Raw genomic sequence first — 23,692 nt, 5'->3', positions numbered from 1 at the left:
TCAATGCAGCGGGTCAATGGTTCCTGCGTTCCAGTTCCCCTCATGCTGCTCCTTAGACTGTTGTTCTGAAAAACAAACAGAGAAAACTGCGGCAGTATCACATATTCCAAGAATGAGGAATTTCACTCATAGGACCAGAACAAACTATTTTGAAAAAAACATAACACTGAACATTAAAACTGCCTTAATACTAGGGCTCTGGCCTATATCATCAACCCATATCTCATAATCATGTCTATAATCAAGTCCATCATCTAAATTCCCATCCAATCATCATATCATTGCTAAAAGTAATGATATGATTAACACAAAAGAGCATGACTTGATTTTAGCCGTAGTCAAGTTGCTTCCCTCTTGCGCTCCACCAGAGATGGTTGTTCTGGGGCAATGCATTGTGTGCCGTCAGTTCTCCATGTACCATGACTGCAGCAGCAGAAGGGAATGACGATACTTTTCGTGGTTTCTCACACAAAGTACGTTCCCCATCACGTGGCTCTGGATGTCTGCACACCACTCTGGCTCTCTGCACTGCTCTCGTCAATTTTGTACCGCACTGACTCTCAACTGGCCTAGCATTTACCTTACAATCATTAAGTTCCAAAAGCTTACAGAACATGCTTTCATGATCTCCTTCCTTGTTATATTTAAAATAAGCAGCATGTCTGCCTCTGCCCTGAGACCTGCATTCTCTTGCCCAATGGCCATAATTCCCACATTTACGGCATACATCATTTGTTTTCCTTCTGGACCCACATCTGGGTTTGGGATGTTGAAATCTAGAAGAATGCCTCACATGTCTATCAGCACACCGAGCTGTTAGCGATCTCAACCTTATAGTTCCATCATTAACATCTGAGTCTACACTCAGGTTCTCTGGCTCACACTCAGTAATTAACATCGGCATTGTTCCGGATTCGTCACTTTGTCCTTTCAGAGTGGCTAGCTCTGCCTTCAACTTAGCCAATACACTTTCAAGAGACGAAACTTTATCTCTCTCCAATCTCAGAATTCTCTCTGATTCTGCATTCTGATGTTCCCTCTGACGACGCATTAACTGATTTAGTGTGACAAGAGAAAGTGGGATTTTCTCTTTCACACGCATGAGTTTTCCAAAACAGCGTTCGACGTCGTCTAGACACCATAAATCATGTTCAATATTATACTTAAACTCAATTTTCCTTTCGGTCTCATCCAGTTTAAGACTACTATTCAACAAGCCTTGGATTGTCTCAATCATGGTTGCCTCGTCCACCTCCGGGACTCCTAAACCACCCTTCTCAGTGGTTGGGATATTTTTAGCCTGTTTCAAATTCTTCCTAAACATCTTTATATCAGACGAGTTTAAATGCTCTCTCTCTTCACAGATGTTGCACAAAATACCTTCGAGTAAAACTATGCCAACAACTGGTCGCTTGCTTATTTTAGTTTTAAATCAAATTTAAAACGTTAGGTTCCGATCAATAATCTCGCTCCAATGAATGAATGCCCATATCAAAACGCAAACGAGTTCTCGTCATTTCATCCATCAAGCTCACACCCTGAATAGACGTATACGGACATTTGCGATTAACACTACAGGACAGTCAAACACGGCAAAACTATTATCAAACCTTCAAATCAAACACCAGATCTCTAATAACTAAATAAAACAGAAGTTCTTCACTTCAACGAGCTCATATGCTCCCGGACAACGGCCAGCTGGAACTACGAGTTTAAATCCCTTTGACGGCAATTCAAAAAACGAAACGCTATGATCAAAATTACCTATGCAACGCAACTCACCCATCCAATTTATTGCAATTATTACAGTTTACCCGGACAGCAAATCAAATCGCCCACTCTGATAAATTACTACCTTGCTATGCCACTTCTGTGCGCAAAAGCCATCGATATAATTATCAAACAAAATCCTTCCCGCAGTCAACGCTCGGTCAGTTTATAATGCGATTTTGAAATCGTCTTTCACCCTGTAAGAAATTCAACACTGGAATTATTTCCATTCCGGACCTCAGTCCCAAGTAATTTATCAAACGTTTGTTCACAGCCTACACCGTTAGGTATGCTTTTCCGAAAAGGTAATATTACTAATAATAGATACCTTAAACAATACAATTCAACAAGGAACCTCAAAATGCTTACGATTGTGGAATCGTAACACGTACACACAATTGATCTGTCTCGGAAAAACAAAATCACTGTAGGCCCAGCTTTACATTCGTATTCCTGCTAACTGGCTCTAAATTCTTACACAGCAACTTTCTGTTCTTTTTTTTCAGCGAAGTAAAAAATACAAATATTCTCTCACCGTATTTGTCCTTTGAACTTCTTGAAACTGGGTGGAAACGCCAAATGAAAGATCTCGCTGTCCTCCGTCGAATTCGTCGGATGCCCACGCTTGGTTCAAGTTAGCTTGTTCAGGAATAACAGACTTGTAGAAGACGGCTTAGCGAAAGAATGTGTTTTATTCAGTCACTAGCCACGGTCAGCTCGGCGCAGCACGAGCATGCGCTAGGCACGTCTGCTCACGGCTCGGTCTCCTTGCTTCATCTTTTCCAACATTACAGAAAGTACAGACATTTTATATTGCAGAATTAACATGAGGTGTAAAGGGGAGGGGATGGGTGTGTCTGGAGGTCAGAGGGAAAACTGGGTCTATGGTCAGGTATGGCCATATAGATGCTAATGCCTTGTGGCCTTGACCATCCTGTCGTGGCTGTAGACAAAAGCCAGCTAATGTTTCTAGTTCCAAGGCACACAAAAGTCAGGAACCATGTCTGATGGCTCATCAACATAGACAAAAGGCCAGTGGCCACCTCGATGGCTGTGACCTGGTGCTATGCAAACTAGCTTTTTGGGGGTTGTTCACACAACTTGTACACTGTGACATTATGTGAAGTTATGAACTTAAATTAGAAAACCACCTAAATCTAACACTACTCTCGCCCACACTGTTTTTCTTTTTTTAAAGAACGTTATCTCACACCTCTACCAGCATTAGGGTGTGTAGCGATGAGCAAGAGTCAGACTTTTCTTTGGTGAGGTTGCCGTTTATTAAAGTTCACAGGACAAGCTTTAGTCAACTGAAACAGGATGGTGAGTGAGCAGGGGTTTTATACACAGACACAACATAATGGACAAGTGTGGACAAAGATGTCAAATCACCTCCTGAATCAGGCGACCCTGAGCCACTGCAGCACCACACAGTCTCTTAAATATCCACATCTTTACTTCAGTGCAACAGCACAACATGATGAGCAAGGGTGCATTTTTTTGAATACAGGTAGGTTACATTAACTGAATTCATTATTGAGATTAGGGGCTGAGGATTCCAAACATTTGAAATCATTGTCTCCATGTGCTTGAGTATTTCATTTGTGTATTTTCAGAACTGGACTAATGTTGTCTAGATTGTTTTTATCTTTAAAAGCAACGATGTGTGGGATTATTACAGACATGTGTGTCACACATCTGTGCTTTGTTGAGTAATCTCACACCTCTTTCAGTGTACTGTCAATGCTCCGAGAAATGGCAGACAGGTCAGCTGCCTCTAGGTTTGCTTGGCTCTATTCTAAGTGGACATCAGAGGAAGTAATTTGATAATAAATCCCTAATATATATGCAATAATGTGTTGAACAATGTTGATCTATCCGCTCTCAGCAAAAGGATAAGGCCCTGACCCGATTCATTCCAAATGGCACTGCTCAGGTTACAGATGAATGCATTTTCATTTTGTAATATAATGTGACAAGCAGAACATATCACTTTTGATCGCTCTATTGCAATGGTTTTTAGTAAAATAAGGAACTGAAACGACTGATGTGATCATTTCCAAGGGAGCAGAGAGCTCCATGGCAACACGGGTTACATTAACTGATAATGATTTCTTCAGATTTCTTCAAGCCCTGGTTGCAGCAGTGTCATTTCTGAGGAAGCACAGTGCTCAATTGCAACATGATCACAAGTACAAATATGCTTTACAACACAGGTTACGTTAACTGATAATGACATATTGAGGTTATGAACCAAACCAAAAAAATTTTTGTATGTATATAACGTCTCTGTGCCCATAACTAAATTACTTTAGTTGTTATTTTGCTAAACTCCCTCAATTTACCCAAGCTCTTCATACGTTACTTACAGGTCCAAGTTGAAGACTGTTTTACTTGTTAAGATGGTACTAAACTGACAAGTAAAACAACAGGCCCGTTTTTTTTAGACAAGTGTTAAAGTCGACCTAAAATGGTGCAAGTTAAATATTTTCTTTTCTTTACTGTTTTAGTTATAATCAGATAATACAAAATCTAGACTCCAAAAATATAACATGCCTTGCAATTACATTTATTGTTGTTTCAGATATCTCTTTACTTTCTAATTACTCAAATTACTCTTTACTCTCTAATTGTCTTGATGAAATTCACATTTGGAAATGCAATGCCTTGCATATTATGCTTACTACCTCATTCATAAATAAACAATGCAAATGGTCATGAGGTCCAGTACAAATGGTTATTAGTGGAGGGATTGACACAAAAACAAAATGAGACAAATAGGCAAGAAGCGCAAAGTTACAAATCTGTGTAACATCACGGGCGTCATGAAAAGTTATGGAAATCTCTGTCGATTGACTTCAGCAAAGCGGTCGTCAACCAACTGGATAGCTGGCCATGTTGGCGATGCCACAAACATTTTTACCCTTTGATGGAAATTGATATTGCCATTAATTTATAGACTTACATTGCATTGCAAGCATGTTCTCTTGTGTGTGTGTGTGTGTGCCATGTGCATTGATACACCTTTGTTTAAAGCCCATAGCAGACATTCCCCCCCCCTGCCCCAGGTGGGGTAATACACATCTATTGTCCACCATTTTGGCTTTGTGTGCGTGTTCCGGAACCTTCCGTAAGAAGGTCACCTCCCCTTCCCAACTTTGACCTGTAAGAAACATCCCCAATGTTGACCCTTGACCCCACTGTAAACTCCCATTATTGACTTGTATATATACTGTAACACTGTGAGGCTCTTTAGTCTTTGCCTGCCTCTACTTGATGTTGGTATTGACTCCCTGCAGGAGCACCTTGAAATACACCTCCAGAAACCTTTGATTCGCCTCGTGGTCTTTGTCTAGAAGAGTGTCGGCCTAAGCATCTCCGTCACCTTCTTGATGTGGATGTAGCCATCTTCTCCCCAATTCTTGCCCCAGCTGCCAAAATACAAAATACTTGTTGATGCACCAACAGGCAGATAAAACAGGCTCAAAACACACAATTCAGCCATGTGTAAATGGCTCTACCCAAAGAGACTGCCTGACCAATGCCCTGAAAGCTGACTTTTAAACAGGTGTTTGGCACCCCCTATGGAACCTAAAACAGTTGTATTGCAAATGCATTATGACCAGATTATGACAGCTGACAGCTCATGTAAGAGCTCCAAACCCAACTGTTCTTCACAACCCAGGTGTGTGAGGTGTAACCCACTACAAGGACTGCATGGGTCAACTTGTCAGGATTGCAGTAGTAATCAATGTATGTACCTGAGAAAGTATTTTAAATGAAAACAAATGCACACAAATATCACAAACGTTTCAAGCACTTCAGTATCTGCTTTGCTTTTATCATTTTCCTGTAGCTTTCTTTGATCACCTTTGTAAAATCAGTGGCAAGACTTCATCATATGACACACACACACACAACCTTGCATTTGATTAATCAACCTTGATGTAGTGCTGTTCAAGTCAGGCTCTTGCCCTAGCATTGCACTAACAGGATAGTTCTGTGAGCTTTGGAAATGTAGAAAGGAGTCCAGGGATTGCACCTCAGTGGTGACCTACCTCTTTTGTAGAAATTAAACGTAGGCTGACTGGCATTAACACCCACAGCGATAGGGCCGACCTGAGCCACAGCTGCCCTCAACATGTCCTCATTCCCATGAGGAAGGATCATAAAGTCTGTACATGTGGCTGCCTTCATTACGGTTTTGTCAACACACTTTCCATGCTGGAGGGTTTCATAAGAAATTATGGAAAGCGTTACAATACTTGTAAAGTAAAATATGCTGCAAACTGTTAAAAATATTTTTTTTTTACATTGTACTGAGACTCGCTGTATTTTGTTTCAGTGATAAAGAAACACAGATACATCTCTGTCTTTGTAAAGAAGAAAATCATCTCCATGTGTGATTTTTCCCCCCCATGTGTTAATTACAATGAGGAGCCTACCATGCCTGTGTAGGGATAAGCTTTCTCAGAGGCTATGCCTCCAGTGCTGCTAACGTAGCCAAATGCGAAGGTCATGAAGCCACCATGGCAGCCACTGTTCTTCACCACGCAGTCCACCAGGTTCTGGGGACTCAGATCCACCAGTTCCTTCCCTTTTTTCATCAGCTGACCCTCCAGAGCTCCAACCGCACTAAAGGCCCAGCAGGAACCACATATGCATATGCACACATATGCAACCAGGTTTATGGTGTGTGGTATGATAAGTGTGGTAACACTATGGTATCCGACGCTTACCTGGTTCTTGACAGAGGTGACATATCCTTTTTTACGGTAGTCAATGCAGGAGGGCACAGGTTGAGAGTCAGGAACAAATGTGTTATTGACCCCTGCATGCACGTCAGGTCTGAAGCCCATCATCTTCTCCACAACCTCTTCTGTTGTCTAAGGAGTTGGTTCAGAGGAGAATTAAAATAGTACATGGTGGGACTTGAACTAGTTCAGTCGGAACCCTAATTCCTCACCATGTCCCCCAGGTGGTTCATGCCCAGCTCGTACGTGTGGATCCCCAGCTCATACTCCTGGTTGTGGGCCTCAATCAGCTGCATGTTCTTCTCCCAGATGGTCCTGCGGATGGCCTCCTCACCCTGCAACAAACACGAGACAGAGAGACAGTATGAGAGCAATGACAGTGAAGGCTTTTGATGTCTGTCAAAATTTGCCTATTTGGATTGGGAAAATGGTTTCTTCAGGTCATATTATTCTTGGTTATTGAGATCCATGGAAAGGGTTTCAGAGTAGTGTGTAGTGTGCTTTAAAAGATACATATTATATTATGCTATTAGACAATGCTAATGGTCATTTAGAAAAGTCTTAAATAGCTTATCTTCAATAATACTGCAATTAAATGTACAACAGTACTAACATTGTTTTTCACCAATGTATATGGAAAAGGATTTTAAAAAGTTGCATTAGATTAATATTGTGCCTAAACGGACACTACGTAACCCAGACACTTTTTGACTATCAGTCAGAGAGTCTCAAGAGTCCTTCGAAAGCCATCAGCTACTTTTTAGTCGCTTAATATTGTCGCACAACGGAGGAATTGCTAATCGCTAACGAGATGCTAAACCTACTTGCTTACTTACAGGAAACCGGCAGCCAATATTAAGCGACCAAAAAGTAGCTGATGGCTTTTCGAACAACTCTTGAGGCTCTCTATACTTTTCCCAATTCCTACTCCCAGGGACTACCATTCTGACTAGAAAGTAATTTGCGGCCCAATGATGTGCCTGCACGCGCGTGGGTGTTTGTAACCGCCGCCGCCATGCCCCCTCCCCCTGCACAGATATTCTGCCTATAACACTTGAATATGTGAAATGATCAGGGAACATCGCTAGCCACCGCCACGCCCCCTCCCCCTGCACAGATATTCTGCCTATAACACGATATTTTCACGATATTCAAGAGTAATAAATAAATAAATATCAAAGCGAATTTAATATGAATAAATTAAAAAATTCAATGGTGAACTGATCAACATAGGCTCATGTCGCAGACCCCCTGCAATGTCGTCGCGGACCACCAGGGGGCCACAGACCCCCGGTTGAAAACCCTTGCCTTACATAATACACCTGTCTTCTGATGTTTGTTTGAAGTGATTGAACTTTGATCTTTTCACATCAATTGTATCTCTGGGTCTGCCATTTGCCTCCTATAGGGATTAAATGCATTCATTTTCCTTTGTGAACTGAGATAAGTCCTTGAGGAACGGGTAGTAAATTCTCAGAGAGACATTATCATTTTAGTAATTGCAAGCAGCAAGCGTATCAGTGGTGGTTAACAATAAAATAATTGGAGTCAGATTGGTCAAGTGACAGCTTCAACCTAGCAGTCTCACTAGGGCGCTGGATGAGACAAATCACATATTGAACCTTAGGCCATCAGACTGGTTTCCATCCTTGGGCCAACAACAGTTTCCCTACACTTATTTGGAGTTACAGTCTGATCATGTATTTCATTTGAATGTGTTTCAGTGTATGCCTTCACATGGGTTTTACGAGTATTTGATCTCCAGTGAATCTGACAAGTTAAAGAACGTTATCTCACACCTCTACCAGCATTAGGGTGTGTAGCGATGAGCAAGAGTCACACTTTTCTTTGGTGTTGTTTATTAAAGTTCACAGGACAAGCTTCAGACAACTGAAACAGGATAGTAGTTATTATCATTTACTTTATGTCCAAATTGATTGATTATGGCATATATATGTGTTATATATGATGGATGTGTATAGTGTTATTTGATTGATTTATGATCTCTTGTCATTTTTGATACATGAGACTGTCATTCTGCCTAGATCATAACTCAACAAAAGGTTCTCTTTCCCCCCTATGTCACCAGTTGACGATTTACAGAGACAGTTTGAGGAGAGATTAGGTGTGTGGCCTGGTCTAGGTGTGAGATTTATCTGATACCCCCCCCGTTGTGGAAAAACAGTTGAGTAAGCCAAAGTAAGGTAAACTCTTGTTAAATAAATTGCCGAGGTTAGAACATCATTATGTGTGTTGAAATATACCCCCATACCATATCTCATACAATCCCACAGCTGTCAAAACACACACACACTCACACTCACACTCACACATACAGTAAGAGATGAGAAAGGTGTCAAATCCACTTTGTTAAGCAACTGTGTATAAACAACACATTCTGGGGCCACTGGAATAACTTCGATAGAACAAAAAAAAAAAGAAAAAGTCATCCCATTAGTTGATGGTAGAAAATGGACAGAACATTTTGAAAATATTTACAAAAGAGGTAACCTAAATTCTGAACAAAAAGCCTTAAATTCTCATTTGAGAAAACGACAGGTTAAATCAATTAGATGTCACTATAACATTCCTAGAATTTAATACAAAATGAAAATCCCTCAAGAACAAAAAAACATGTGGCGTAGATGGAGGGTACAATCAAATGCTGAAACACAGCACACCTAAATTAAGAGAGGCAATCTTGAAATTTTTCAATTTAATCCTGCCTTCAGGCCCCTTTCCAGAACAATGGAAGGTGAGCCACAACAGACCAATTCATAAAAAAGGTGACAAACTTAATCCTGACAACTATAGAGGCATCTCACAAGGCCACAATTTGGGGAAATGATTCTGTGGCATGCTGAACAACATAATAACACAATTTATCCAGAACAATAATATCATAAATTCATCCCAGATACATTTTTCTCAAAACAACAGACCAACTGACCATATATACACATCGCATACACTCATAGAGGAACATGAACAAAATGTAAAAAAAAAAGGTACAATATTTTGCTGTTTCATAGACTTTAGCAAAGCTTTCAACTCAGTATGGCACGACGAACTTATGTTGAAATGAATTGATGGTGGAATTGGAGACAAAATGTATGACATCATTAAAGACATGTATTAAAAACAATAAATGCTATGTAAAAATTAACAACAGAATAACAGATTATTTTTACCAGACAAAAGGAGTTCTACAAGGCTGTTACTTAAATTCAACCATATTCAACATATACTGTATATCAATGATTTGGCTGCAAAGATTGAAAGATCTTCGCCCCCAGGTCTTAAACTTCTAAATGAAGAAATGAAATGTCTGCTTTTTGCTGACAATCTCCTCCTACTCTCCCCATAGTGCAGAAGCGCTTCAGGAAAGTCTGAATATTCTTAACTAATACAGTCTAACATGGGCCCTTCCAATTAACCTGGATAAATCCAAAATCACAATATTCCAGAAAAGACACTCCATACTTAAGGCTCCGTCACACCATAACGTTCTGGTCAACGTTCTCTGAACTTTCTAATCGTTCAATTTCGAGCGTTCTAGGGCGAGGTGGACACATCTGGCGTGTGACTTAACGAAAGAATAGTGTAGGACTGACGCATGACTACTAGCGTGGGACTCACGCATGAGGAGCATGTAACAGCGGCTTGTGACGTGTCACTGGTGCGCGACAAACGTGTGCTGACGTGTTTGCTACTAGCGCTGCTTCAAGTAAGAAGATGATAAATGCTGCTGAAAGTAAGAAGAATACAAAGCCTCTTTCACTAGCAATGTCTTCGGACGAAGATTTACTGTTATTATTACTGTGATTTACGAAATAACGGGCGTTATTCCTGGGGTTTTATGTTATTAAAATAAATGATTTAAATTTGACGCTGAATTTGTGTTTCTCAATGTTTATTATCAGAAAACATCAACACATCCACACACATTGTCCATGTCACAAGTCTTCATATCATATCCATCTGCCATGGAACAGCACCAGCTATAACAGTGCTCAGCTATGTTCAAGTTCAGTACATCTACTTCATGCTGGGCTCAAGCAAGCATATATACCCTCCACTCCGCTTTTCGCTAGATTATGCAATGACCTTGCATGACATGATAGCATGGAATATGTAGATTTATAGTGCACAGAATAACGTTTGCAATGATGTAAGTTGCGTTTGTTGATCACGTATGGTTAATAACATATTAATTGTAGAAAGGGACATGATAAAATCAAGATCTTCCTCTAACTTCATAGAACGTTGACAAGAACGTCATGGTGTGACGGGGCCTTTAATAGTAATTACAGGATCACAAGTGACAAACAAAATCTCGAACAGGTAAAAAGATATTGTTATTTAGGATTAATGATTTATTCCACAGGACATTTTGATGGTGCAATAAGAGATTTAACTGAAAAGGCAAGAACAACCTACTACATGCTAAGGAACTCATTACTAAAATATAACCATCCTATAAAACTCTGCTTACAAATTTTCGATTCACTACTGAAACCAATACCACGTTATGGGAGTGAAGTTTGGGGAACAAAATATAAAGACACATTGGACACATGGGGTAAAAGCCACCCCCGAATTATTCCATTTGGCATTTTGCAGGAACATACTGGGTGTAAACAGGAGTTGCCCTAATATAGCTTGTAGAGCAGAGTTGGGAAGATACCCACTCTTTTTCGACATCCAAAAGAGAGCAGCAAAATTCTGGCACCATCTGCAAATAAATTAACAAGAAAAGTAGCTAGTTAGTAACTGCAAGGTTGCTAGATTGATTCCCCTCACCTCCTCCTGTAGTTTTACATTTCCTCGTAAGTCGCTTTGAATAAAAACGTCTGTTAAATGACTAAATGTAAACGTATTAATAACAAATGCAATAAATTGAAGCAGTGAAATAAATTGTGTGTATTTATCTATTATTTCATTTTCTACAATAATGATATGCTATGGTGTACTAATAACACTGTCATATAATTATGAGTGCTTTTGAAGGGACCGGCATAGATCATAAGAATATGCCATAGTCAATAATTCAATGATATTATACCTACATTTACATTTACATTTAGTCATTTAGCAGACGTTTTTGTCCAAAGCGACATACAAGGGAGAGAACAGTCAAGCTAAGAGCAATAAAAAGCATGGTGTAACAATAAATACTACTTTACATGAGAATTAGAAAACAACGACCTAGAAAAAAGGAAAAAGAAGTGCAGGAATGTAACTGCTGAAGTGCAAGTTAAGCGCTAGTCAGGTGCCAGTTAGGCAGGGAGGTGCTCTCTGAAGAGTTGGGTCTTCAAAAGCTTCTTGAAGGTAGAGAGGGACGCCCCTGCTCTGGTAGTACTAGGCAGTTCGTTCCACCAACGTGGAACTACAATATTATACCTAGTTATAATTGTTACTTTTATTTGGATTTAACTAGCATGTAAACAGTTCCTAGGTGAATATACTTGATTTTGACCAGGGGAGTGAGGTGCGACATTGGTCTCACCTCCCCCCCCCCCAGGTCGAGACTAAGAACCCTGCACCCATGGCCCATTTGAATAGACGGTAACACCCCTTAGATATTAGTGTATTTAACAGACTGTTCCTCAAGGAATAAGTCAGATATGCTGAGGTGAAGTCCTGTGAGGGAGGATGGATCTGAAAGTCTCTGTCTCACAGTGGTCGGCCGCCATTCTTCAAGAATAAACCTGGATCCTGACTGATCAAACCTAAGACTGAATCTTCAATATATGGTATAAATTATATCCCATCACTTTGTTCTCCGCTGACACTACAAAAATGTACCACTTGCAAAAAAGCGCAAGACAGTCAATGTTCGACTGTGGTGTTTGCAATAAATGACTCGAGAAGGTCTTGTAAATTAATTTTTCCTTGTCGGCTGAATCGGTAGCGCTCATACAAGAATTATGGAATAATGGATCTTGGCGATCGCAAAGAACTCTCTCCCTAGCTAATCTAACTATCTAATATGGCTCCTTGGTCAATGGGATCCCTCCTTAGCGAGCTACGACGAATACCCCCCTGGTCTCTGTACCGTGTTTGTGTGCCTTGTTTTGTGCTTAGTGTACATGAGTATTTAGTGTCGATGGCTAGCTATGTACTTAGCCTTGGGCTTAGTGCCTGGGCCTAGTTTGGGCCCTGGCTTGGGCCTTGAGCAGGTGCCAGTATTTGGGCCTAATCGGCCAAGCAGGTGCCCAGGGTGCCAGGCACTGGAGTTCCGTTGAGTACAGCCTGAATGTCTGATTTGTTTTGTTTATTTTGTGGGCACTGTGTTGGGGTTAATCCCTGTGTAAATAAATATACATATTTTGATTACAACCGCCATCTCGTGTGCGGTTCTTCCACACTCGCCACATCCCCAAACAACGTGGGGTGACCGTCCGGTCCCTCACAGTGGTTAGCATTTTGAAAAATCTGCTGTGTATTGTGGTACCTGGTTTGAAGAAAACATTTGGTGGAAGAACCCCAAATAAAAGGGCTGCTGTGGAGGTAACAGGATGGATTGAACATTTAGAAAATAATTTTAGTCGCATGTCACAGAAATGTGCTGCAAGTTGTCAGGGAATTATTTCACCCTTTTTACCAGGACTGTATTAAACCTCAGTATTAAGACACACACAACCAAGAATAAAATCAAGTAACAGACATTTACTCTGGCCCAGAGGAGCGTAGTGGTTTCAGAACGCTGTCCCCACATACACTACCCCTTGAGTAACTTGCCTGACCATTTATTAAAGAAAATCTCACAGAACAAAGACATGACACACCCATGTCCGTGTCTTCTCGTGCCTGGTTACCCAGAGATAAGAAATGTTTACCTAAGACCCCCAAACCCAGACTTTAACACAACAATAAATCAGTCTTAACCTAAACATTTCATGACACGTCTGAATTCCTCTCTGCTCTTCTCACAGTTTCAAACTTCCCTTCACACAGACTAAGAACAAAGAAACAAAGAAACAAACTAATCTCAAACTACAACAAATATCATGATAATAATTAAAAAGAAACATTTCTTTCACACAAGTACAATCTTGAACATTATCAAGTGTGATGTTAATGAAACAGATACGTAAGTTTCATGAAACTTGTGTTAACCCGCCCTCCAATTCCTCAGAAGTGAGATGTTCACAAAGATACAATCTTCTTTTTTTTTTGTAATCAAATGTGTTTATTTTTTTATAACAATGAGTTTATACAGGCAGAGTAAAAAAAAAAAGCAAAACAAAACAGAACAACTAAAAGTATACGTATAAAATAAAATAAAATGGGAATGGGAAGTCCATATAAGTGGCCAGAAAAGACAAGGTGAGAAGAAAATAAAAACAACATGATAAAAATACACATACACCAGTATATGGAGGACAGAAAAGACACAATAGACAGACATACGTGACATACAGACATAGGGACATAGACAAATGGAAGGGATTTTAACTAAAACCTCTTTGGCTAGAGTAGGAAGGTATACACCATTTCTTTCAAAGAATCAGCAATATTGTGCCATGCATCTATAGTTTTCTCTGAAGCACCATTAATTTGAGCTTTTGAGAGTTCCAGGAATATTACGTCCAAAAAGGAAAGGGACCAGGACTTGATAGACATAGAGTGAGGTGGTTTCCAACGAGTTGCAATCATTTTCTTGGCAGCAGTCAGTCCAGCAAAAACTCTGCATATTAGAGGAGAAGAGTACAGTATTACTTCTAATAAAACCCTTTATCGCGTCCCATAAAACTCTGGGGTCATCTACTGAACCAGCATTTAGGTCTGTAAAAAACTTAAATTCTGATATGAACTGAGCAGTATAGGATTCATTTTTTAATAAAGATGTATTAAAACGCCATCTAGCTGCACGCTGGGATAAATTGCCCAGTATGGTGGACCAAAAGATGCCTTTATGGTCAGATAAAGCAATTGAAAGTAACACTGCCTTATCGATACTACGAAAAAGTTGAGGGGATGCAAAAAGAAAGTCAATTCTGGAAAAAGATTTGTGTCTTCCTGAAAAAAAAGTCTAATCTTTAGAGGATGGATATGGCTACCCGATACCCGTCCAATTCCCAGACACTCGGTGCGGTCGCACCCACACATGGACAAGGAATGGCCTACAAATGTACATCAAACCGCTGTAGGTCTAGGCTACTTCTTCTGTCCACCAGGACCTTTCCAGCCTGCGGGCCCTGGGGCTTCAGCCCTGTAGTTAATCCGGCAGGCGCATGGCACAGTGTGACAAAGACTGCAGTGTGAAACAAGTCATGTTTGACTTTTTGAATGCCACTGCAGGTGAAATTTAAGAAACACTTTTAGACAATGAGAAACTTGTGGTCGCCACCTTTCACACAGTGGACTATACAGCGCTGTTGAACATTTAAAACCGCAGGGCGTTCCAAAAGCTAATGTTTGCTTTTCATGAAGTACTTCATGGTGTATTTTTAGGTATGTCTTAAATTGTATCTTTGTGAACATCTCACTTCTGAGGATTTGGGGAGGGGCGGGTTAACACCAAAGTGTCATGACACTTACGTATCTGTTTCTTTAACCTCACACTTGATTATGTTCAAGATTGCACTTGCAACATATTTCTGTGACATGCGACTAAAATTCTAAAATTATTTTCTAAATGTTCAATCCATCCTGTTACCGCCACAGCAGCCCTTTTCCTTGGGGTTCTTCCACCAAATGTTTTTCTTCAAACCAGGTACCACAATACACAGCAGATTTTTCAAAATGCTAAGCACATACAGTATGCATTTAATAATTGTGAACATACTGTGTTCTCATCAATTATTCAGTATCTTTTCATTAGAAGGTTAGTTCATATGTTTCTGTGGTGATTACAGGACTACATTTACATTTAGCTGGTGTTATCCTATGCAAATGACACTTCATACAAGCCAAATATTTTACCTTTCTGGCTTTTAGCATATCTACCTTTAACACTACTGAGTCCGAGCCTGTTTTTCACTCTCTTAGGTAGTCTGCCATGCCTTGATATTTTTGTTTATTTCACCTAACTAAAAACATTGAGGCAAAAGTGGCATGTGTGATTATATTCTAGAATACCTCAGCAATAATAACATGGGAATGAAAGGAATGTAGTAAAAAAAGATTTAATTTAAATCAAATCTAAACAAACCCTTCCAAAAACATACTTTCAGAGGTGCTCAGACTTTGTACAAAAAATACATTGTAAAGATTTTGGAGCAAGGCTTTTGAACTCTGAACTTTGTAAACATAAGTGTTAGTTTTACAAAGGTGAGTTTAGCATTTAGAAAGTGTGTGTGGTTTCACTACTATATATTTATAATTTTAGAGTGACCTGTACCTTTTCAAAACTAGTGTCCCTACAAATGCATATTGATGAGTTAGGTGTAAACACACCTGGGACACCTCAGACAAGAACAATGGCCCTTACTTAATGGCCCTGGAATGTCTTTGTGGCCCGTACCACCCACAGGATTTCTTGACACACCATGGCCCAATAGAGATCACTGAATTACCATACCCTTATCATATGAATAGCTGTCATTTGCTAATGGGCGGGTCGTTAGGAGCTGAAACCTCACTCAGAGACTGAAAAGTGCAAGAGACTAGTCCTATTCTCCTTACAAAGTGCTTATTTATATTTTTGTTTCAAACTGTGTAAATTTGAAAAGAAAAGGGTTCAAGGTTTCTGGGGGTGTAATTTCTATGTCTCTCCGACAAAAACTGTCTGAGCTTTAAAAGCAATTCCCCATAAAAACCACCATATCCCTGCACAGGGAGCGTGGACTTCAATGGGTTAAACCATAATGAACCTCTCTTGAAGTTCCATTAGTAGCAGCGGCTAATAGTCAGTAAACTAGAGAAACCACCTATTGAAGTAAACAGATGTGAATGAGAGCGACTGGCGCCATGACCAGATTAAGAACACCAAGGGCCTGAGACTACACCTATTCAAAGGACCCCCTATAAATTACAATGCAATATTTTCAGGAAGCTAGGAAATACTACCAATTTGCAATGACAATGAAATGCTACATCCTGACTACCCCGCTCTTAACACAACACAACAAATGCACACTTTGGTATAATAATATTTCATCAATGACATTTCAGCTACTCCAATTGAGAGTAACTAGATGAGGTTTTAATAAGAATGTCAAAAACAGGTTCTGCTAGGGTGTTTTTGAAGAACCTTTCAGCACTTTGACCGTCTGTTTACGTTAGTGTGTCAGAGGGCTATCCATGTTTCTGATAGCTTTCTGTTTGACCTGTCTACTTTCCCAATACAATAGCCGAAGGAACTAATTCGACCGTAAAATCCAACACATTGTTGGTAATATATTGTTGGTAATATATATTGTTAGATAAATTAATATTAAGACGTTAATATTAATGAGACAGAGACCAGCGATCAGAATTTGTTGTTGCTTTATCTTTTGCAAAAGGGGAGAGATGACACTAACAAGATCATGCACATGACTCCAAAGTGCAGCTGGGCGCAGCCAGCTTTTATACAAGTGCTCACATAAGCTTATATGGGCATGTTCATATTCTGTTCATTCTGCTCAGAGTGGTGTCCCTTCTGCAAATGTCTGTGCGTGCAAGATATTGTTGTAGCGAAAACAACCTCTTCAAATATCAGAGTTGATATTTCAGTCAGACAGTCAGAAGACCGAATGCGATGAACTGAAGTTTTATCGAATCTTGCAGACATTTCATTCAATCAGAGTGGTGGTCCATGGAGCAGCTCTGTCAAAAACCTTGTAAACTAACTTTTTAAAGGGCATTGTAACTACCCGCTGGTTTTAACTCATAAACATGACTCCACGCTTCATACTGATGTCCAACTCTTTCTTATTTATTGTCGGGAACACCGTGAAAACTAGACAGATAGACAAACAAACAAACAACAAAACAAACAAACCCAAAGTTTACACATAGCATCACAAACAAATATACATATTCCATTTAAAACATAGTACAGATACGTAAATGCATTACCGTGTTCGCCTGGAAACCAGCAGTAGATTTGATTGGGAACTTAATTAGTGCGTGTTCTCTCAGTCTTTCAAGTCCGATTTGCCCTTGCCCTTCCAGGTCATATAACCAGGTAAGGTCACATGACACAAAGGGTCACCAGACTAACGCACAAATTCCTTTAACCACCAGCAAATGGATATTAACTTTGCACAACAACAAATTAAATCACAAATTCATAAATAAAATGATTCATCAATCTATGCAATTTAAATGTCCATCACCTAAGGCCATATCTTGTCAGCTGATCCATCAGGGTCAGCTACACTCCCACCAAATTACCTTGATAATAGTCCGAACACATCAATCATATCAATGGTAATTTCAAGGCATCCTGATGGAAACCTACAGCACTTGAAATCTAAGCAATCATATTCACTAAAATCACAATTCATGATCCATTTTTAATACACTCATTAAAAAAGGGGATATAAGCACATTACCACACAGTTGTAATATCAATAACAAAGGGTCAATGTCTGACTTCATGGACGTAAAATTATCAATTCAATTTGAGAAATGACTGAATTTTAGCCATTAGCTACAAGAACCAACTTTTGAATAAGGCGTTCAATGACTGGGGGTTTAGAGAGGTGTTCAGCCCTTTTTCCTAACCTTCGATCTCCAATCTGTATTCTAGTCTTGCGCACCAGTCCATCATCATCCTTGTAGACTTCCCGAACTCTGGCCAACTTCCATTCATTTTGGTGGCCTTCATTCTTTACAAATCACAATGTCACCTGGCTGTACATTCGCAGTAGGCCATCGTTGCCCGAGAGAGATTTCATCAGCTACGGCTGCAAGATGTGTCCACTTTCTAGCAGTATCACAGGTGGGAATGTGGGCACGTTCGAGAGGGATGAAGTCCCTTGAATAAGCAGGAGGCAAGCAAATTAAATCATTGGAGGAAAGCCCTCTGACCTTGAGTCCACTCACTCTTTGGCTTGTCACAATTGCATCTTTTCCCATCATGGTGGAAAGCCTTAATTTTACAGGCTCCGTTTCTGCATGCAGCTTCTCACACATTTCCTGGTCAACAAACGTGTGACTGCTCTGCGTATCTAATAAGGCATACACCAAGATTTCAGACTCTGTATTGGGGGAAGAGAGCCAAACTGGGATGATCATAGATGTGCTACCATGTTCTCCTTCGTTTACACAGCATGATAAGGAAGATGTACTCTCTTCAACTTGCAAAAGTTGTTGTGAAGGTGACTTGCTAGAGGGCGGTCTTCATGCAGCGAAGTTGGGTGACGTCTCTTACATAATGCACATGTGGCTCGGTTCCTGCAGTCTTTGGAATAGTGACCCTTTCTCAAACATGCAAAGCATAATTTATTTTCTAGCACAAACCTTTTCCTTTCAGATACAGGTTGTCCCTTAAGTTTTTGGCACTTATGTATAGAGTGGCTTTCTCCACAGCAAAAGCATTTAACTGAGCTGCTATCATACTCCTGTGTGGTCTTGGGTTCTCTGGAATCTTTAAACTCAGAATCGTCAGCATCACTAGACTGTGCCATGGCACGGGTTGTATATGCAGTCTTAACACTGGTAGCAAATGTGTTTGCCCTTTCGTCAGATCTCTTTAAAGCATACAGGGATGATACTGGGTTACATGCTATACGTGCTTCCTTTGAGATAAATGTTGCAAACTCGCCAAAGCCTGGATAGTCTTTGGCCTGGTCTAACTGTTCAGACACATAGCGGTTCCATCTACTTGTCACCCAGTCGGGAAGTTTGACCAGCATCCTTTGATTCTCCTCGCAATCATTCAATACTTGAAGGCCTTTAACATGAGGCATAGCATCGCTACATGACTGCAAGAAGTCACTGAATTCTCTTAACTTCACATACTCCTTTGCACCGATTTTTGGCCATCTGTTAAGCTTTTCTCTGAAGGCACGTTGCACCACGAATGAGTGACCGTATCTTGTGTTCAACTTTTCCTATGCCTCCTGATAGGCCTGTTCATCCTTTCGGTAGAAGCTGCCTTCCAAAGCAGACTTTGCATCACCACTTATATACTTTTGCAAGTAGAACAGTCTATCGGTCGAATTCAAGCACCGTCTCTCTATGAGGGCCTTGAAGCTTGTGCTCCATTCTATGAACTTCAGCGGGTCCCCAGAGAATATGGAGGGCTCTGGAACAGGCAGTCGTGTTAAAGCCATTGACTCTTGTAGCGCTTGCGCAAGGGATGTCTCATTTATTGTGCCTTGCCCCTTCAGACATAATGTGTTACTTACAGGTAGACTGGGAGCAATTATGTTGCTGCATGCTTGACTACACACATTTTTCTCTCGATTCCTCCTCCGTGTACACTTTTAGCTGTGCTTCCATCACCTCAATGTCTCTACGATGTTCAAGCTTCTTCAGATGTTGCCGTTGTACCTCTATTTCAGCCTCTATTTCAACTTCAGCTTTCTTTGCTGCCAATTGTGCAGCAATCTCGGCTCTTTTAACTGAAATACTTGCAGACTCTGAAAGAGCCTTTGAGTGACGACTAACACCAGTGGCCCTGGAAGCTGTAGATCCATATATGGACTTAGCATATTCATTGTCAAGCAGCAAGCGTAATCTTGCCTTCTCTGCCTCCGGATCAAAGTCTAGCTCATCTTCAACCGAGCGAACTTTCATCAGTTTGAGTAGCTCTGCAGTCACAGCTACACATGTGTTAACATTTCTCCTTATTTCTTGGTTTGGTGGGGCTTGGCATCGCATGTTATCATATATCTCTTTCAGTACAGATTCTTGTTTCTCAACAGTATCCATCATATCATACAGCTCAGCCTCTGAGCATTTATGCTTTAACCTTGAACGCACATCTCGGACATGAGTCTTCCATTTCTCATATGCAGACTTAAATTTCCTTTCCCTTTGGGCAAGTTCTTGCTCTTTTAACTCCTGCATCTTTGACGTTAAGCGTTTGTCACGAACAGATTTTCTTGTTTCATTGATTTTTGGTAAAGCAGAATTAATCTCTCTTTGCCTTTCTTCAGATCTCTCCGTGCACGAGGTGCATGATGCATGGCGATCCCTCACAACACCCTCAATATTCTCATTTTCTGGCTCCTTGTTCAGTTTCTAATGGAGAGTCATTCTGCCTAATTAATTCATCACCCTTAAAAGATGCTTCAAATTCCACTGACATTTTGCAATCAGGGCTATTTTAGAATTTAGAGTGACTGTATTTTAAACACTTTCAATGACAACTGAGCATTCAGAAAGGCAGCACTCAGATCAAATAATATGCTTAGATTAAACAATATACAGTCAAAGGTCTCTTAAATAAAAATAAATGCACATACATGTTACCAACTCTTTAAATTATGAGCATTTATAACATAGCATCCCAGCATAGAATGTATGGAATTGTTTTCTCGGTTCTGAACATCTTTAGGAATGAAACTTTGAAGTATCTATCATCTATCAATGTAGCATGTTACTGTACAGTCTGACCTGGAATACACATGGCAACACCACCTGTAGCTAGGTGCTCGAACTGCAGGCTGAATTCGTGACGATGGACCACGAATGGTGAACGTAGTATCCAGTGAGGAAAGATGCAGACGATGAAGATTGTCCCCACGGGAAACGTAGCAAAGCGGCACGCCGAACCTGCAATAATCCACAAGGAATGGAAAGGCGCGAGACGAAGTCCGCAATCCACTTTGGAACACAATCGGGCGTTGATGGCCTGGTTCCCGGAATTCAGCCAGGCCGAGCACGAAGATCCAGGAGGAGCGACGCAGACAGGCACGTTAAATCCAGCCGTCCTCACACAGCAATGCGTTCCTCCTTCAGGCACGTTTTCACTGTAACTACCCGCTGGTTTTAACTCATAAACATGACTCCACGCTTCATACTGATGTCCAACTCTTTCTTATTTATTGTCGGGAACACCGTGAAAACTAGACAGACAGACAAACAAACAAACAACAAAACAAACAAACCCAAAGTTTACACATAGCATCACAAACAAATATACATATTCCATTTAAAACATAGTACAGATACGTAAATGCATTACCGTGTTCGCCTGGAAAACCAGCAGTAGATTTGATTGGGAACTTAATTAGTGCGTGTTCTCTCAGTCTTTCAAGTCCGATTTGCCCTTGCCCTTCCAGGTCATATAACCAGGTAAGGTCACATGACACAAAGGGTCACCAGACTAACGCACAAATTCCTTTAACCACCAGCAAATGGATATTAACTTTGCACAACAACAAATTAAATCACAAATTCATAAATAAAAATGATTCATCAATCTATGCAATTTAAATGTCCATCACCTAAGGCCATATCTTGTCAGCTGATCCATCAGGGTCAGCTACAGGCATATTTCGTCATTTTGCTTTTCCAATCAAAAGCCTAAAACGTATCCAAGTTGAACCAATTGAACACCTAAAACTCAACCAAGTTGAACCAATTAGAATATTCTCTCAAACCTATACATTTTATCCACGCTCAGCCAATCAGAATAGTCTCGATCACTTGTTGTGGAGAAACATTTTAGGACAATGGTGACTCGTGACAGCAGGTTGGTGTCCTTGCCAATATGGCAAAGAGCCTATCTACAACTTTTTGGGAGGCTTTGCCTGTCCTTGTCTTCATCTCTTATCCCGAGACCCCTCCATGAATGCTTGGCTGTCTCCATCGGCCTGCACCTGTAGGCCTGTTTTTGGAAAACAAGTCTCATCCCTGGGAACAGGCCTTTCTGCTTGACCTGACAAGACACCCACCTCTGCACGCGGGCCATTCTGACTGTCCTAACAAGACACCCACCTCTGCACGCGGGCCATTCTGACTGACCTAACAAGACACTAGTCTCTGCGCACGGGCCTAATGACACTTGTTGTTGCAAAACTGCTACATGTTCACCACACCACTGTATTATAACCATGATTCTCAACAATATCGATTTGCAGAAGTGGTTTCAACCGCAACTGGCCTTTAGCTCAGAATATCTCGTGCAGAAGCATGAAAACAGTATGTGTTTATTGCAGCAAGAGCGTTTCACAGAACACATTCTTTCAGCATTACACTTGTGTCTCTTACACAAGCATACAATGGATTATACATAATAACAACATGGTTAAACTTTTCTATCATATATATATATATACAGCTCCGGGAAAAATTAAGAGACCACTTCCAAATGATCAGTTTCTCTGGTTTTACTATTTGTGTTGAAGTAAAATGAACATTTTTGTTTTATTCTATAAACTACTGACAACATGTCTACCAAATTTCAAATACAAATATTGTCATTTAGAGCATTTATTTGCAGAAAAATGACAACTGGTCAAATTAACCAAAAATATGCAGTGTTTTCAGATCCCGAATAATGTTCATTATTCATTTTCAAACAACAAAATACTAATGTTTTAACTTAGGAAGAGTTCAGAAATCAATATTTGGTGGAATAACCTTGATTTACAATCACAGCTTTCATGTGTCTTGGCATGCTCTCCACCAGTCTTTCACATTGCCGTTGGGTGACTTTATGCCATTCTTCGCGCAAAAATTCAAGCAGCTCCGCTTTGTTTGATGGCTTGTGACCATCCATCTTCCTCTTGATCACATTCCAGAGGTTTTTAATGGGATTCAGGTCTGGGAATTGGGCTGGCCATGACAGGGTCCTGATCTGGTGGTCCCTCATCCACACCTTCACTGAGCTGGCTGACCTGGCTGTGTGGCATGGAGCATTGTCCTGCTGGAAAAAACACTCCTCAGAGTTGGGGAGCATTGTCAGAGCAAAAGGAAGCAAGTTTTGTACTATATATACAGTACATATACGCCTAATTCATATTTACTAGACAGGTCACAAAACCACAGAACGCAACTCATAGGTACTGCTTCACAACCATCATCACTGTATGGCCACCATATATACACAAACTAAAGTTCTATAAAAGCATCCATCATTCACATGACAGGATTGCTGGCTTGCGATGTCACATATGTTTTCATCCATCTCACTGAAGATGTAAACCTTATCCCCCAACGCATGCCCCAGCACCCAAAGTAGTGTTAATACATGTTAAGCTGACTGAAAAAAGAGAAGCATTTGACACAGACACACGTACGCTGGAGAGTCACTTTTATATTTTATTATACGGCTC

General features: G+C 40.4%; 1 protein-coding gene across 1 annotated transcript; it reads right to left on the bottom strand.

The window, feature by feature from the left end:
• On the bottom strand, window positions 1–21,917 carry LOC105891723 (cathepsin K-like). The gene is made up of 8 exons (XM_031576058.1): window positions 21,902–21,917; window positions 21,027–21,185; window positions 20,151–20,218; window positions 6,737–6,934; window positions 6,509–6,656; window positions 6,216–6,433; window positions 5,829–5,994; window positions 1–65 (listed from the first exon to the last, which is right to left on the bottom strand). Exons 1-8 carry the CDS (start codon window positions 21,915–21,917, stop codon window positions 1–3), a joined length of 1,038 nt encoding a protein of 345 aa, XP_031431918.1.
• Window positions 21,918–23,692: the final 1,775 nt, after the last annotated feature.

The sequence above is a fragment of the Clupea harengus genome, chromosome 11 (assembly GCF_900700415.2).
Source record: "Clupea harengus chromosome 11, Ch_v2.0.2, whole genome shotgun sequence".
Classification (NCBI taxonomy): Eukaryota; Metazoa; Chordata; class Actinopteri; order Clupeiformes; family Clupeidae; genus Clupea; species Clupea harengus.
Note: the sequence above shows the minus strand (reverse complement) of the source record. Positions and strands in the feature narration are given on the sequence as shown.

What these genes read in the sequence shown, in the direction of transcription:
- LOC105891723 (XM_031576058.1), bottom strand. An exon ending in TGTTGCCATGTGTATTCCAG is followed by an intron (nt 20,219 to 21,026) that starts GTCAGACTGTAC and finishes CTGTGACTGCAG; the next exon opens with AGCTACTCAAACTGATGAAA. An exon ending in TGAACCACCTGGGGGACATG is followed by an intron (nt 6,657 to 6,736) that starts GTGAGGAATTAG and finishes CCAACTCCTTAG; the next exon opens with ACAACAGAAGAGGTTGTGGA.